This window comes from Lutjanus erythropterus, chromosome 8 (assembly GCF_056507025.1).
Source record: "Lutjanus erythropterus isolate fLutEry1 chromosome 8, fLutEry1.hap2, whole genome shotgun sequence".
Taxonomy (NCBI): Eukaryota; Metazoa; Chordata; class Actinopteri; order Lutjaniformes; family Lutjanidae; genus Lutjanus; species Lutjanus erythropterus.
This window is the reverse complement of record NC_139324.1, coordinates 38,011,990-38,027,612: the sequence shown is the minus strand read 5'-3', so window position 1 is coordinate 38,027,612 and position 15,623 is coordinate 38,011,990. Positions and strand designations below refer to the sequence as shown.

The following is a 15,623-nucleotide window of genomic DNA, read 5'->3' as shown; positions in this document are numbered from 1 at the left end:
TGAATGGGGCTTTATCGAAGCGAGGGAAAGTGTCTTCTTACAGGTTGTGTTGCAGCGGGTATTGAGCTCATTAAATGCTCTCTAATTCACTCTGTGCTCCCGTCGTCCGCGGCTCCGTGGCACCGTTCAATTATTATTCAAATGGGGGAGAACGCAGTCGACGGAGGCCCGCCGAGACTTTTTATGACTGAGACCGAACGCAGCTCCCAGTTTTGGTTGAAAAGTTGAAAATCAAAAATGCCTTTTTTGTGTCGAGTGGCTGTGGCTGGTTCACAGAGCCATGAACAGTGAACGCCCCAAGAGGAGGATTTAAAATCCTCACTAGCTGCTCTGTTGTTTGTTTAGGCTGACTGAGTGTTAAAGGTCCCATGAAATGTCTCTCACGTCGTTCTGTTCAGTCATCATTTGATGTGATGTTGCATGAAACAGGGAGCTGCAGTGGAAGAAGTATTCAAATTCTTTACTTGAGTAAAAAACAAAAATAAAGTTTTCAAGTAAAAGTCCTTTATCCATCTGAAGTACAGAAGTATTCTCAGCTTCACGTGTTTATCAGTAGTAAAAGTACAGCAGTATTTTCAGCAGTTTTCATATGTAAACCCCAATTCCAAAAACATCAATAAAAAAAGAATGCAATGATTTACAAACATTCTATGATCAGTACAGTACAAAGACATTTTACAAAGATATTTAATGCTCATTTTGATAAATTTGATTGTTTTTTGTAAATGTACTCTCATTCTGATGCCTGCAGACAGATGACTGCAACACATCACAAAAAAGTTGGGACAAGAGCACTGCCACTGCGATACATCACCTTTACTTTAACAACACTCAGAAAGAGTTCATGAACTGAGGACACTAATTGATGCATTTTTGAAAGTGAAATTCTTTCTCATTCTTGCTGATATATGACTTCAGGTGCTCAAGAGTTCAGGGTCTCTGTTGTTGTATTTTGTTCTTCATAATGCACCACACATTTTCGATGGGGGACAGGTCTGGACTGCAGGCGGGTCAGTCTAGTACCTGAACTCTTTTACTATGAAGCCACGCTGTTGGAACACATGCAGAATGTGTCTTGGCACTGTCTTGCTAAAATAAGCAGGGACGTCTGGATGGCAGCATATGTCGCTCCAAAACCTGTATGTACCTGTCAGCATTAACGGGGCCTTCACAGATTGTGACAGTTACCCATGATGCCATGGGAACTGACACACTGCCGTACCATCACAGATGCTGGCTTTTGATACTGTTGCCGGCAACAATCTGGATGGTCTTTTTCCTCTTTAGCTTGGAGGACTCGATGTCCATGATTTGTGAAAACAATCTGAAATGTGGACTCGTCAGACCACAGCACACTTTTCCACTTTGTGTCAGTCCGTCTCAGATGAACTCAGGCCTCAGAGAAGTCTGCAGTGTTTCTGGATGTTGTTGATATATGTCTTTCTCTTTGCATGGCAGAGTCTTATCTTGCATTTATAGATGCAGAGACAAACTGTGTTTACAGGAAACAGTTTTCAAAAGTGTTCCAGAGCCCATGTAGTATAATTTATATAACAATGTGGATTTTTTAATGCAGCCTTGCTACTTACATGCAGGGATTTCTCTGGATTCTCTGAATCGTTTAATGATATCATGGATTGTCGATGGTGAAATCCCTAAATTCCTGCAGTTTTGTGTTGTAAAATGTTCTCCTTAAACTGTTGGACTTTTTGTCCAAGCAGGTTTTCACAAAGTGGTGAACCTAATGCCAAGCATAGTGTTTGTGAACAGCTGAGCCTTTTGATGATGCCCCTTTAACATCCAACCATGATACTGTCACCTGTTAACCAATTCACCTGTTTACCTGTTGAATGTTTTTTGATCATTCCATTTCTCAGTCTTTTGTCGCTCCTGTCCCGACTTTTTTGAAACATGTTGCAGGAATCGAATTCAAAATTAGTGTGTATTTACAAAACACATTAGAGTTAATCTCATTAAACATTAAATATCTTGTCTTTGTACTGAAGTCGAAGCTGATTTGCACACCAGACATCAGCTTTGAATGTCTGCCATGCTCGCTGTGGATGCAGTGTGGGCTCTGATCCACACAGTTCCTTCGTCTGCACACTGTGTGATGGACAGAGCCTTCCTGAGTCAGAGCTCTGCGATGTTCTTACCAGTCATTTGAGCAACTCAGTCTGGTTTCTCAGCGTGATGACATACAGGATCTGTTTTTTTCCACACAGCGATGGAAAGAGGCCTATTTATCAAAAAGAGCCTGTCAACACTGACCAGATGTGTTCCTTCTGCTGTGGAAGTTTCTCACACTTTTGATTCTTTTTTTTCCCCCCACAGATGACCATAAGTTCAGCGAGGCCACGGCGGTGTTGTTCACCTGGATCGACCGGGGCGAAGTCAACCGCCGGACCGCCAATCACTTCTACTCCATGATCCAGTCGGCCAATAGCCACGTCCGGCGGCTGATGGGTGAGAAAGCTCAGCACGAGGAGGAGATGGAGCGCGCCAAAGAGACCTTCAAGAACGCCCTGATGGCCATACTGACACAGTGTAAGAACGCCTTCTTATTACAAACACTCACAGTCACACCGACAGTCAGACGACCACATGAGGAGAATCTTCTCTGTAATAACTGTGACTCTGCAGTTATTCAGGTAAGTTCATGAAGCAGCTTGTTCCATGTTTCATAAAGCCTCATCATTCTGAGGATTAATCATCAGATCTGACCGGTAAGAACAGACCGAAAATAATAAACTAGTGTGTGCCTTCAGGACGAGCAAGAATTATTGCATCATTGTTCAACAATTTTAATCACATTGAAAAAAAAACTAAAATATTTAGATTAACTACATTTTATCTTGTTTTCAATAAGAAAAAAAATCAATAAAACCTTATTTAAAACTCTGTTATGCTGCAGCTGATGACATGACAACTCATAGTTACCGGTTGTCATGGTAACACAACATGTGTTGTCCAGCTCATGAGTTTGTTAGGAGATCAGCAGTCAGAAAAAAGTAGTGACGGTCAGAGAATTTCAGCCCACAGCGCGGTCTGACCGGACAGAACCTGAGCCCAAAAACAAATCAGACTCAACACGACGTGACTCGTCACTCTTTGAGGATGCAGTTTGTGGCGCTGCTGAACTTTTTTGCACAGTGGTGGAAGAACTACCCAGATCCTTTCTTTAAAGGAGAAATTGGTGTTGATGGTAAATGTAATCTAGAACAAAGACCCCTTGTATGGTGTAATGGTTCTCTGGGAGGTTCTATCCAGAGGCTTTCCACCTTGTAAGCGTGCCACCTAGTGGGTTATTCTGAGAACCCTTTCATGTTCCATGGTTTTCATCTAGAACCCACCCAGAGGGGTCAAAAAATGTCCTTTTTAATAAAGGTCTCAATTATAAACATCTTGTCTTCTGAAGGTTCTGCAAAGAACCATAACATATTTTACAGATGAAACAAAAGCACAAGAACACAAGTATCTCTAAAGCACAAAGTTCTTTTTATGTTTGTAAGTTTTCCATCTCCACACCATCACCAGGAACAGTGTGACTGTGTTCCTGGTGACAGTCCCTCACGCTGCCGCAGGGTGTGGCGCACTCACAGATTAGGGAGGTGCAGACCATGAAGCCATTTTCACCACATCCGCTTGAAAGCCTGCCTCGATGCAACTCATTTACTCTGCACGGATCTCAGCCCAGTCTCCATGACAACACTCCCCCATCCATCTCACCATCAGCTCCATTATCTTCAGCTCGCTGTGAGGTGGTGATTAGGTCAGTCGCACAGAGGTTTAAGAGTCAGTCGTGTGACGACGGCTTCAGAAAATGCCAACGCACAACAACTGATAACCACAGCTGGTACTGTTCATGCACGCTATGTAATGCTGGACTGTGTTTCGACTGTGAGAGAGGTCTGGGTAAACATCACTGAGTCACTGTCACCTCCCAGGATCTTTACATCTAAAGCTGCATTAGGTGATTTTTTAAATTCTTGAATAATTATTGAATTGAGCTGTTTTTTTTAACCACCTGATGTCCAACATTTACTCTGCTGTCAGCTCTGTTTTGGTCTCCACCAACTCCTGAGTTTGTCTCATTAGCTGCTACACGTTCAACTCTCTTCACCAGTTTGTCACCAACGTTTCTCTTGGCAAGTACTTAATATGATATTAATAGATAGAAACTTTATTTGTATTGTACTTTTCTCAACATAGTTTTGAGAAGAAAAATCATAGAATAAAAACACATGCAGGTAAACCCAAAATCAATTAAAAGCAGATTAAATATTAGATAACACTTATTATCTCTTCATGTTATAATTGGCCTCATTCTGCAAAGGTTTGAGTCATTGATGGGACGAGTTGTGATTCTATCAAATTGTCAAGTGAATTCGAAATGAGCTTTTGAAATGCTGAAAACAGAAATGAAAATGCAAACTAGGCTCATTTCCATCAACTGGTTTGGAGCCAATAAACAAGGTTATGCAAGGCTGACATTAGAGACTGTGTCGGGTATGGCCGTAATAAACAGAAGAGACAAAGTAGAGGTCGCGAACCAGAAGCAAAACCAGTTGTTAGGCAACCACCAAAAATCCTTGAAGAAGAATAAGAAGGAGAAACAGTACCGGTCAAGGATCAGAGTCAGTGATAATCAAAATCAAAAACATCACTTAATGCAGGTTTGACACAGCAGGTCATTCAGAATAAAAAAGATATTTGCATGTTAACATGTAAACAGTCTTAAACTCAGAGGACTTCAGAGGGGTAAGTAACACTGTTTGAGTTTTTGTTGTCTGTCTGTCCAGTGTGTGTTGATCTCCATCAGAGGAAGTCCAGAGCTCAGTAGGCAGACACTTGTTGTTTGTACAGTGTGGATTTTGCTTCATGTTCATTCAGGTTTGGCGAGTCGAAATGTTAGAAATGTTTGAGTGACAGCAAACAAAATGTCAGAGCATTACTTTGAAAGGCAGCATTTTAAAACAGAATGTATGGAACGTTATCCTCATATTACTCTAATCAGTTCTTAGAGTAATTAATTACATTGCAACTCCCATTTACCTCAAAAATGTAATATAACATGTGACAACATTAAACATCAGCATCCATTCTGTGTAAATGTTGCCTTTGTCAGTCGTGAAGGAAGTGAAGCTGCAGGTGATGTAAGTACAGAGCACTGAACAGGAGAGAGACCTGCTCATCACATGACACACCTGCATCACCAGCTGATATCAACACTACACTATTTATTTGTTCTTTACAAAAGCCAAGGATGGCCATGCTTGCTTTTTTGATAATGCTGTTATCTTGAGATTACAAGTGATTTTTTTTTTTTTTGTCTCGAGTTGACAAAGCTTGTTTTGTCGTGATAAGGAGGTTAATTCATCTCATTATCTTGAGAAAACAAAAAGCAGATTTCTCTCGATATCACAGGATAATTGTCAAGAACTCGAAAAAACAGTGTCTGGTCAGCTTGATCCCGCCAAATGGTGTAGGAATAACAAACCAGTGTCTTAACTGTGTTATCACAATGCCTTTTTTGCTCTTTTGAGTGTCATTTTAAACCAATTTCGCCCGTACTGACTCATGCAGAGATGGCGTGTCATTTTACTCACATCATAAACAAAAGAAAGAGTGTCAAAGTCCACATATGGAGGAGGTTGTCAGGGATGTATGGGTCAAACAAACACGTGACTTTTAACCAGGAGATCGCACTAAAGCCGAAAGTAAATGTCGACTTATTTTATTCTTTGTGTGTAAGTTACATACCAAGTTACTTAAAATATTTAACATATGGTTTGTATGTGACATCTTATTAACATTCCTGATTTTAACCCAGAGTAGCTAAACTGTGATCATCTGTGTTGATGAATGTTACATTTAAAATAACTCATTACAAGATTACTGGCATTAAAAACATTAATGCATTTTATTTTTCAAGGCACTCAAGACCACCTTATAATCACATTTAACAAAACAAGAAAGACAAAATAGACATCAAGGCATCATAAAAGCAGCAATTATAAGTATACAATATAAGTCAGTACAAAATCTTAGAGCTGCAGTATGTAGAAATTCTAGAAAAACAATTGATTGTTGAGTCTTATCTCCAGGATGTGAGTTAGTTTTTTTCTTCATCCTGAGCCCCTCCCACCAGACGAGCAGCACACACGTCACGTACACTCACAACAGTTTACAGAGGCAATCATGAGCGAACACAGACATCCGCTGTGTGTGTGTTAGGACTGACAGTGCTCACCAGAGAAGTCGGTTCTTTCCTTTATATCCCTCCTTTATATAAATACACTTTTTAATCCCAAAGGTTTACCAAACAAATGCTGAGCTCTCATCTGGCCAGTATGCAGGTCCATGATTTCTCCGTGGGTCGCTGCTGCAGAGTGGTTGAGAAGCAGGAGTGAAAATAAAACTCAGAATGTGTCAGATTAAACTCACTAAATGACTTGAAAAGCTTAAAATGAGTCGACATGATACACAAAAGGTCATTTAGAAGTGGCATGCTATTTCTACACCATCTGATGAGACCACGTTGGTCTGGTTCTTTTGATCATATCTGATTATAGCCTTTAAGATCACTGTCATAACTGTCGGGGAGGATTCATAACTGAACAGTAAGTCAAGGCATAAATGTTTAGTTTTGTTTGCTACAGTTATGTCATTAGTGCAGAAAATCTCATTTTATTGTTGGCAAAGATGAGAGGTTGCTGCTTCAGTACTCTAAGAGGAAATGAATGTTTGTTTTCTCATAATAACATGTTGATTATCCCATTGTCTTGAGATAACAAAGCTCATTTTCTTAAGATAACAAACAAGATAATAAACTCATGATCTCAAGACAAGGGCATTTAAAAAAAAAATGCAAGCACGGGCGGTCTCGGCTTCCATACTATCGTCAGTTATAACTCACTAATATTCTGTTGATTCCAATTCATTTTTCTCTTTGACCCACTATTTGTGAATTTGCACTCAAATCATATTTAATTATATTTGTTTAATAATGTTTATCAGACTGTTATTTTGAAATTACAGTCAAGACAAGTCAGCAATTTTCCATAACAACATTTGCTTTATTTATTCTACAGATAAAAGTGATTGTTTTGCTCAAACTTTTATGATTTTCTGCAAAGGAGCAGTTTACTCCACATTCTGTCATCATCTGCTCAGTGAGTCCAGAGTCTGCAGGAGTTCAGAGGACCTGCTGACCTTCTCAGCTCAGCTTCACCCTCAGGCCTAAAAATCTCCTCCTCCCAGCGGTGCAAAGTTCCTGTACTAGAGGTGTGAACATTAACAGTAACAGTGAATTTCAGGACAAAAAGACACAATTTAGGACACCTGCTTGTAATTTGTGTTTGTCCTGAATTTTTCAGGACATCTGGTCACCCCAGCTGCATGACTAATCGAGCTAACGGCATCACAGTTAGCGGTTAGCTACTTTCGCACCAAGTAAGGCTATCTGTCCATCAGGAAACTCTGACCCAGAGATGAAGCTGAGCAGCCAGAGGACATCAGAGATAAAACTAGGAAACATTTTCTCTATACGATATGATCTAGTTTCACTCAAAATTAGTGCAAAGAGTCATTAAGTTGTGTTTTTGTACAGTAACATTAATCTGTGAGGCCCCCAGCTCATCGTTTGCCCCATGACATTATCTGCTGAAGCAGTCCACTGTGTGTCTTGTGCATAATCTGCTGTTACAGACACTACTTTCCCCAAAGTGAATTAAGTTTAGCCAGCATGTATTTTGGTATTTTGGGGAAACAGAACAAGGTTTGAGTGGCGGACATCTTTGAAGACACACCGATGTACCTTACTGTTGTTGGCTAGCTAACTGAGTTTTAGCCTTGGCTAAGTTGAAGATGGGTGAATTTTAATATTAAAATACCAAGAAACAGTCTTTTTGTTTAGGGATGTGATCTTAAATAGGAAACAAAGCATTTTTCTTTTCATTTCGACTTTAAAGAACTCAGATCAGGGCCAGTAAAGCTCCCTTGAGACACATCCCTCGTATGATCTTGTTTAAGCAAATGATGACACTTTTTTTTGGAGTGAACTGTTCCTTCAATATGAAAGAAAAAGTCCAGCCAGCCTGTGGTCAGTGTGTGTCCACGGTCTCTCCTCTGTCTGCTGTACGAGCCTCAGTCAGTGCTACAACGCTACATAAACGGCTTGTTTTGTCTTGACCCTCCCTCCCTCCCTCCTCCTCCTCCTCCTCCTCCTCCTCCTCCTCCTCCTCCTCCTCCTTCCTGTTCACCCCAAAGTCGAGCAGATCACCACCGTTTTCACCGCCGCCACCAGGCAAAAGGCATGGGACCATTTCTCAAAAGCACAGCGCAAGAACATAGACATTTGGCGCAAGCAGTGTGAGGTTGGTATACCTTCTTCTGTTCTCTCCTCCCACCCCGACCTGCTGCTTTCTTCTCTGCTGTCATGTCTGAGTCCCCAGGAGAGAGCTGACAGACAGCCCTGTAGTTTGTGTTGTGTTCACTGCCCTTGTTGTTGTTGTTTCTGGAAGCTTTGCCCTCCCAGACAGACAGACAGTCAGTCAGACAGACAGACAGACAGTCAGACACACACCAGCCTCTGATCGTCTCAGCCGGTACACTCTCCTTCTCCCTGCAGCCCAGATGTAAAGCAAAGATCTGACGCCTCCTCGAAAGTGTGAGGCGCTGCTATGGCAACAGTGATTTCCAGGGTTAAATCTCTGATCAATTATTCATCCTGAGTCAAATCTAGATAACAAGTATGAACATGAGACTGTTGTGGATAAAGGAAGGAGGATTTGTCCATTTTCAGCACCGTCAGCGCTCAGGGAGGTTCAGCATGTGGCTCCGCAGGAGGTTTAGTTTCATCGATGTGTGGGGACCAAATATGGAAAATTAAAATTCAGAAACAGTTCCAACAAAGAAAGACAATGAAATGCATTTCACACTGTTATATTACATTTACTCGTAATTTCCTCATAATTCACTGTAATAAGGCCAATTATTTCACTTCTCGGCAAATGAAAGCATCGTTTTTCTTAGACAAATATTATTGAACAAATTATTTTTTTCTGGACGTATGTCAGCAAATTGCAACATGAAATCAGAAATGCATATACGCATTTGTTTTTAAATATAATTGTGAATTGTATTCAATTGAAGGGTAGTTTAATTAATTCAAAAAAATTTTTGCAGGCCAGATTATACTGTGTTTTTGATATTATGTTTCAGAGGCTGGAGGGAAGGCCCCTTTAATCCTGCATACTGCTGCCTAATTTCTTTGTGCACATTCATGACTGTGTGCTGAAGGACCTCCATGATTCTGAATTAAAAAAAAAAACTTGGAAAAACCCCATGCCAGCGGCAGCCATGGCCACAGGTATTTGGTTCATCCATTCTTGTGAATGAGATGCATCAAGAACGTGTTGAGGGGTTGGCTTCAAACTATGCACAAATTAACACTCGGATGTAACTAGTTACATGTAATTCAATTACAAAATAAATGTAACTGTAATCAGTTCTGAGAAAAAATATGTAATTACAGTAACTAATCAAAATGTGAGTACAGCCAAATATTCCAAAGTCATCTCCTCTAGTTTCAGTTGTATTTATCTTAAGGAAAGTTCAAATTAGTTTGAAGCAACTAGAAAAAAAGAAGAGGGCTGTCAGTTTGAGACCCCTGTTTTAAATTCTGATGTGTTAACAGTATAATGCAGAAAGTGTACACATAAAAAGGAAATACATATAACAATGTGTAATGTATTATTACTTCTTTTGTTTGTTTGCTGTGTTTTTATTTAATCTTCTGTTTCCAGAGTTAATCCAGTACAATTAACAATTATTCTAATTAACACTAAAGCTTCGTGTGAGCCGACTCAGTGTTGCCATTTATAATATTCCTGGTTAAAGAAGGTAAGAGACAGTCTCTAGCGTGCAGCAGTCCCGTTGTGAAAGCCCCTCCTTTAATGGCTAGTGTCTGTGGTAAGTCTACGTGTACCCACGTCTCTATGGCAACAGCATACTGTATGAAAACACGCTGCACATTTCTACTCTGTGGAAGTCGGCATTATTCTGTCAGATCTGTGCTGTGAACCCTCAGCTGACAAATGAAGAGATAATGAAAATGGCAGCCGAGCAGGCGTCTGATTATCCCACAGGGCTTCAGCAGCACTGATGAGAGATAATGCAGCAGACAGGCTGAAGTCTTCTGCTCTCATTTCTTCTCTCTGTTTACGTCTCTTCACTCTCATGTGCTTCACTTTTTCAATTCCTTTAGTTCGTAAGAGGTGGGAGGAAGATTTGAGTACGTGATCCGAGTCCTGACTTCAGTCAACTCAAGTTAAAAAGACGAGGATTTACAAAAGAACTGAAACAATTAATTATCGTCAATCGAAAGGAAACTGATCTGAAACCAATCTGATAATTATGGTGTAAGTCATTTTTCTACCAAGGGTTTCTGCTTATCTGCCCTCTCAAATAAGAAAGTTCCAAAAGGGTTCTTCCTGGAGGGCTGAGGTTCTACCAGAACCATTTGCTGCTGAAGAACCCTTTTTTTTTTTTTGAAGAAAGAGTACATCAAGAGTTTGTTTTAAACATGAAGGCTTCAATTAAAAACCCTTTCCATCCAAAGGACCCTTATTGGGAGAATATAAATATTTCTTAAGATGACATTTCAATCTTTAATTAATTAATTAAATAAATAATCCAAACAGTGACATCTCAACATGAATTACTATGAGATAAGGTACAACACAACTAATTACAAGTTGCTTCACTACAGTAAATATTCAGATTGAAATATTAGTGACAATATAATTGTCATTCTTACCACAACTTTTTCCAAATTAGCTCATCCAAAGATTTTTCTCCATAAGCAGCCATGTTGGATTTTGCACCAGCAGACCCGCTGCTGCCTGTAGTGCACTAATTGTCCACTAGAGGGCAGAAGACAGATTGCATTCAACAGATTTTTCAGGAAAGTATTGATCATGTTGATGAACTAAACTAAGTTTGTTGTAATGAGGCGGTGAAGAGCAGCTAATACTATGATAAATGTATCATCAGTGTAATATGAGCCTACATCACCTGGAGTTTATTCGAGTAACTTCAAAGACTTTTGCACCCTGTTTAATCACCCCCAACTTTTCACCCACACTGCCCCCAGCTTTTCACTTGCTCCTGTGGTGAATTTGGCGCCATGTGTCTGTGTCGTGGTGCTGAGGGCTGCCTGCACTCTGTGTGTCTGCTGGTTGTGATGTTTCAGGAGCTGAGAAACGCCCACAGCGAGGAGATCATGGGCATCAGACGAGAGGAGGAGATGGAGATGTCTGATGACGACTCGGATGAGAGTCCCTGTAAGAGGATGCGCACTGGAGAAAACGGTACGGAACATTGTCCTGGCTGATTGGTGTTTGAACCTCCTTGATGATGGTTTAGGGGCCGAAACGACTATTTATCCAGAGTGTTTTGCTTGTTTTGGATCCTTACTATGACTGCACACATGATGCATTAATTAAGACTGGGAGTCATGCATGCTGCTACTTTCTATCGTATCTTTGCCATGCATCTCCCATAACCTTCAGTAAAACTGGCACCAGAGTCTGGCACCAAGCTGAGCCTTAAAACCTTCATATTATGATGTGATGACCCGTCCTTTTCCTTTTTCAGTTTCCTGTCAGCTGCTGTGTGTCTGTCTGCATGTCTGATGGAGTGTCTGTTGTCATAAGGACAAACTTAATCATCAGCATTACAAGTCAAAAAACATTTATTCAGAAACTGAAAGTCAGTTTTCCTCCTCTCCTCTCCTCTCCTCTCCTCTCCTCTCCTCTCCTCTCCTCTCCTCTCCTCTCCTCTCCTCTCCTCCTGCAGGAGCGTACGATCAGTCTCAGGCCTCTCTGAAGGAGGAGAACGACTCCCTGCGTTGGCAGCTGGACGCCTACAGGAACGAGGTGGAGCTTCTGAGGAAGGAGCAGAGCAAATCCAGCAGCCGACCGGACGACGAACACGCGCAGACGCACACGCACAGTCCTGAGGCTCAGATCCAGCTGCTGCAGCAGAGCATGCACAACATGCAGCAGGTAGGTTTCTCTACAAGCAAATCTTCATCTTCTCCTTCTTCTTCTCCTGCACATCATCCTTCTTTAACGCTCACATGCAGCAGTAAATTAGTTCACATCCTGTTTCTCAAATCATGATGGACGCTCCTGATTGTGCCTTAAATAAAAATCTAGAAGTTAGATTGAGATAATATACAGTGAGTAGCTTATTATGGCAAAATAAACCCCCAACAGGGTGAAACATGACTCTTAAAACTTCAGCTAAACCTTCCAGAATACCTGATCAGAGCTGCGTCCACAGCAACAGTGTGTTATTCAAAAATAACAGACCATAGAATTATGTTATTGACCAGAATAGATTTGTATAAAAATATTAGTTTTTCATTTTCTCTCAGCAGAGTTGACAGATAAACACACAAAAGGGGCACCATTAGCTGATAATCAGCCTGATCAGCTACTGTCAGCAATCAATACACACATTATGAAACCATAAATCAAACCAATACATACTTCAGTAGTTATCTTGTGTTTCTGTAGTGGTGACAAAACATTCAAAAACAACAATAACAACACAGTAGTAGTTTGAATTAAATTAAAGCCTTCGCTCTCTGCAGAAAATGTTACACCAAACTCCCTTTAAGTAATATGACATTTTAACAATTCTTTACGTGTCCGTTAAAATGCCTGACTGTATAAACACGAGATAAAATGTGTCAAGTGACGACAGTCTTCTTGTCGGTTCGGCATCAGTATAAAAGATAAACTGGATTTTGTCGTCTCAACTCGTCACCAACCTCCGCAGCCTCTTTCAGTGGGAGAAGACTGTGGGAATGAGAGCTGAAGCGTTTCAAATATGAAGATTCCTCATTAGAATAAGTGCTGGCTGGTGGATCAGACACACATTATTTTAAACACAGACTCAACACGTTTAATTCACCGTCTATCGCGTGTGTGCGTGACGGTATTTGAGGCTTTTTATTTGGGGCTTTTTTTTTCGTCCAACTACCTACTAAACTACCTACCTGCTGCTTCCTGTCTGGTGCTGGAGGGAGAGCATCTACCTTCAGATAATATTAAATATGTTTTATTATAACAGAACTTCACAGGAAGAAAAAGTCTGACTTGAGAAGATGATGATGTGTGATGATGATGTTTTGTGTTTTTATTTTTATAGTTGTATGGTCAAATAGTGGGTATGCACAGCACACACTTGCTCACCCAAATCTAACAGTGTATCTGCAGCTGCTCTGTTTGCTCCAATGCCGAGACACATACTGTATCTGTGTAATAATCACTGTTAATCTGCCTCTCAGAATCTGAATCTTACGTGTGTCTCTTTCACCTTGCTTCTTTTTCTGTCGTCTTTAAATCTTAAACAGAAACTCTGTTGCATCCTGAGGTTTCTCTCTCACTTCTGTCTCCTCTCTGGAAAATATAAAAAGTGCCCGTTTTCACAGCGTCAGAGTTCATGAAGCAGCAGCGTTGACTGCAGCAGTCGTGGATTTACAGCTTTATAAAGAGGGACTACAGATGAAGAGATAAGGTGTTACATTCAAGCTACTTAAAATAGCAACTGCACAATTAATACAACACTTCAGGCTCACCTACGGCCTCATAACTGGCTACTTACTTCATGCTCTTTCATTTGACAGAGTGTGAATTAATACAGTACCTGTTTTACGTCATTCGTACGTCCTCTGAGCTGTGATTCATTCCTCTGCTCCTTGAGAAAGTGTTCACGCTCTGCCTGTAGCTTCCGTTTGTTTTAACTCACACATGTGGGCGGCGGGTTGATGTCGCTCCGTGTTAACAGGTGCTGACATGAGGCTACAATGTTCCAGTGGGAACAAAAAGAACCTGAGAGAGGAAGCCTGTGCTGAGCGCGCTCACAGGTGTGAAGTGATGAGAAGAGTGTGTAAATGCTATTTCAGAATTTGAGATGTGGGCGGCTCAGTTTGTCCTGATAGTGACATCATTTCTGTTGAACATGTGGCTCCTCAACAGTGAGTTTACTGAGTTATTTTTTGGTTTAATTTTTAATAGTTCTGTACTGAATTAACTTTAACAGATGGATCAATGAGTGGGCCAACCGCACAAGGCCAGGGGTCCAAAGATTCAGAGGTCCCCCAGGGCTTCACCTGGACAATGTCACTCAAAGAGACAAGACTACAAATACACAAGCACATGCAAAATGTTCACAAAGAGACACAAAATCACCACAAAACAACCACAAAGAGACACAACACTACTCCAAAGAGAGACAAAATAACCACAAAGGGACAGGAGATGACTACAAAGAGAGACAAAATGAACAGAGATACAAAATTACCACAAAAAGAACAACAAAGAAAGACAAAATCACCACAAAATGACAGCAATGAGACACAAAATGACCACATTATCACAAGACAATAAAAATCACTATAATGGACACAAAATCACTACAGACAAATACAAAACTACTAAAAAGAGAAACAAAATGACTGCAAAGACACAAAATCGCCACACAAAGACAAGAAAAGTACCACAAAGAGACACAAAACTACTATAATGAGAAAGAAAGGCCAAAAAGACATAAAACAACAACAAAGAGACACTAAATACATAAACACATAAAGACCACAAGGGGAAGAAATGACTGCAGAGATAGAAAATTACCAAAAAAGACATAAAACAACCACAAAGAGGCACAAGGAAGAACCATAAAAAACACTAAATGACCACAAAATGGTACAAAATGACTACAAAGAGTTGTAACGCAACCACTTGCTCCTTTGTAGGAAAGATGGCGGTGCCTTCTTTATATCAGTACCCATCAGCCCGTTGTCTCATAACCAGTCAGTCCTTCATTAGCTTGTGGCATTTTACAGCCATTTTACCAACTCAGTCTGTGAGAAGAGCTGGCCTGCGGGTAAGAGAAGTGACCCAAAAGTTCTTGTTTGAACCGTCAGATGGGCCGGTCAGATCATGTGAACGTGTAACTCTTCTTCCCGGACCGGTTCTGTAAAGATGCCCTCGAGCAAGGCACTGCTTCATGGAGCTGCTGCAGCCAGTGTGTTTTTATCAGAACAGAGCGCAGAGCTGGGTTTACTTTACTTTCCTCAAGCAAACAAACAAAAAACACTAAACTGTGTTCCTCTCTGCTGACTCAAGAGTTCTCCCATGATCCTTCGCTCCACTGATTTCATAAACCAGCACAAAGCTTTGTTAGAGCGCGGAGCTCGTTTGCCACGAGTTAGCCTGATTCAACTCGACTTCCTGTCTTTCTCTATCTGAAGTGACAGCACTGATAGAACCAGGCAGATCAGAGACAACTGCGCACACACACACACACACACACACACACACACACACACACACACACACACGAACAAACACACACACACACACACACACACACACACACACACACACACCCTGCCCTGCTGGCTGGTTGTAAATGTGTTGCTTACTTGACTTCTAACAGTGTGAGAGAACGTCACGGTTCTGTCGCTTCTCGTTTGTCACCTGCTGTTGTTTTTGTTCCCTCAGTACCGACTGTGACAAACAAAATAAGTGCTCTACTGAAATATT

The 15,623-nt window shown here is 40.9% G+C and overlaps 1 protein-coding gene across 4 annotated transcripts in view; it reads left to right on the top strand.

Moving 5' to 3' along the window:
• enox1 (ecto-NOX disulfide-thiol exchanger 1) overlaps positions 1-15,623 on the top strand; it is a 113,486-nt gene that overhangs the window by 66,085 nt on the left and 31,778 nt on the right. For 3 of the 4 annotated variants that reach the window (XM_084725470.1, XM_084725468.1, XM_084725469.1), the window contains exons 7-10: positions 2,335-2,547; positions 8,272-8,378; positions 11,159-11,375; positions 11,863-12,071. In XM_084725470.1, the coding sequence (XP_084581596.1) occupies positions 2,335-2,547; positions 8,272-8,378; positions 11,159-11,375; positions 11,863-12,071 (746 nt within the window). The remainder of the gene's footprint in view (positions 1-2,334; positions 2,548-8,271; positions 8,379-11,158; positions 11,376-11,862; positions 12,072-15,623) is intronic. The other variant, XM_084725471.1, reaches the window with a different exon arrangement.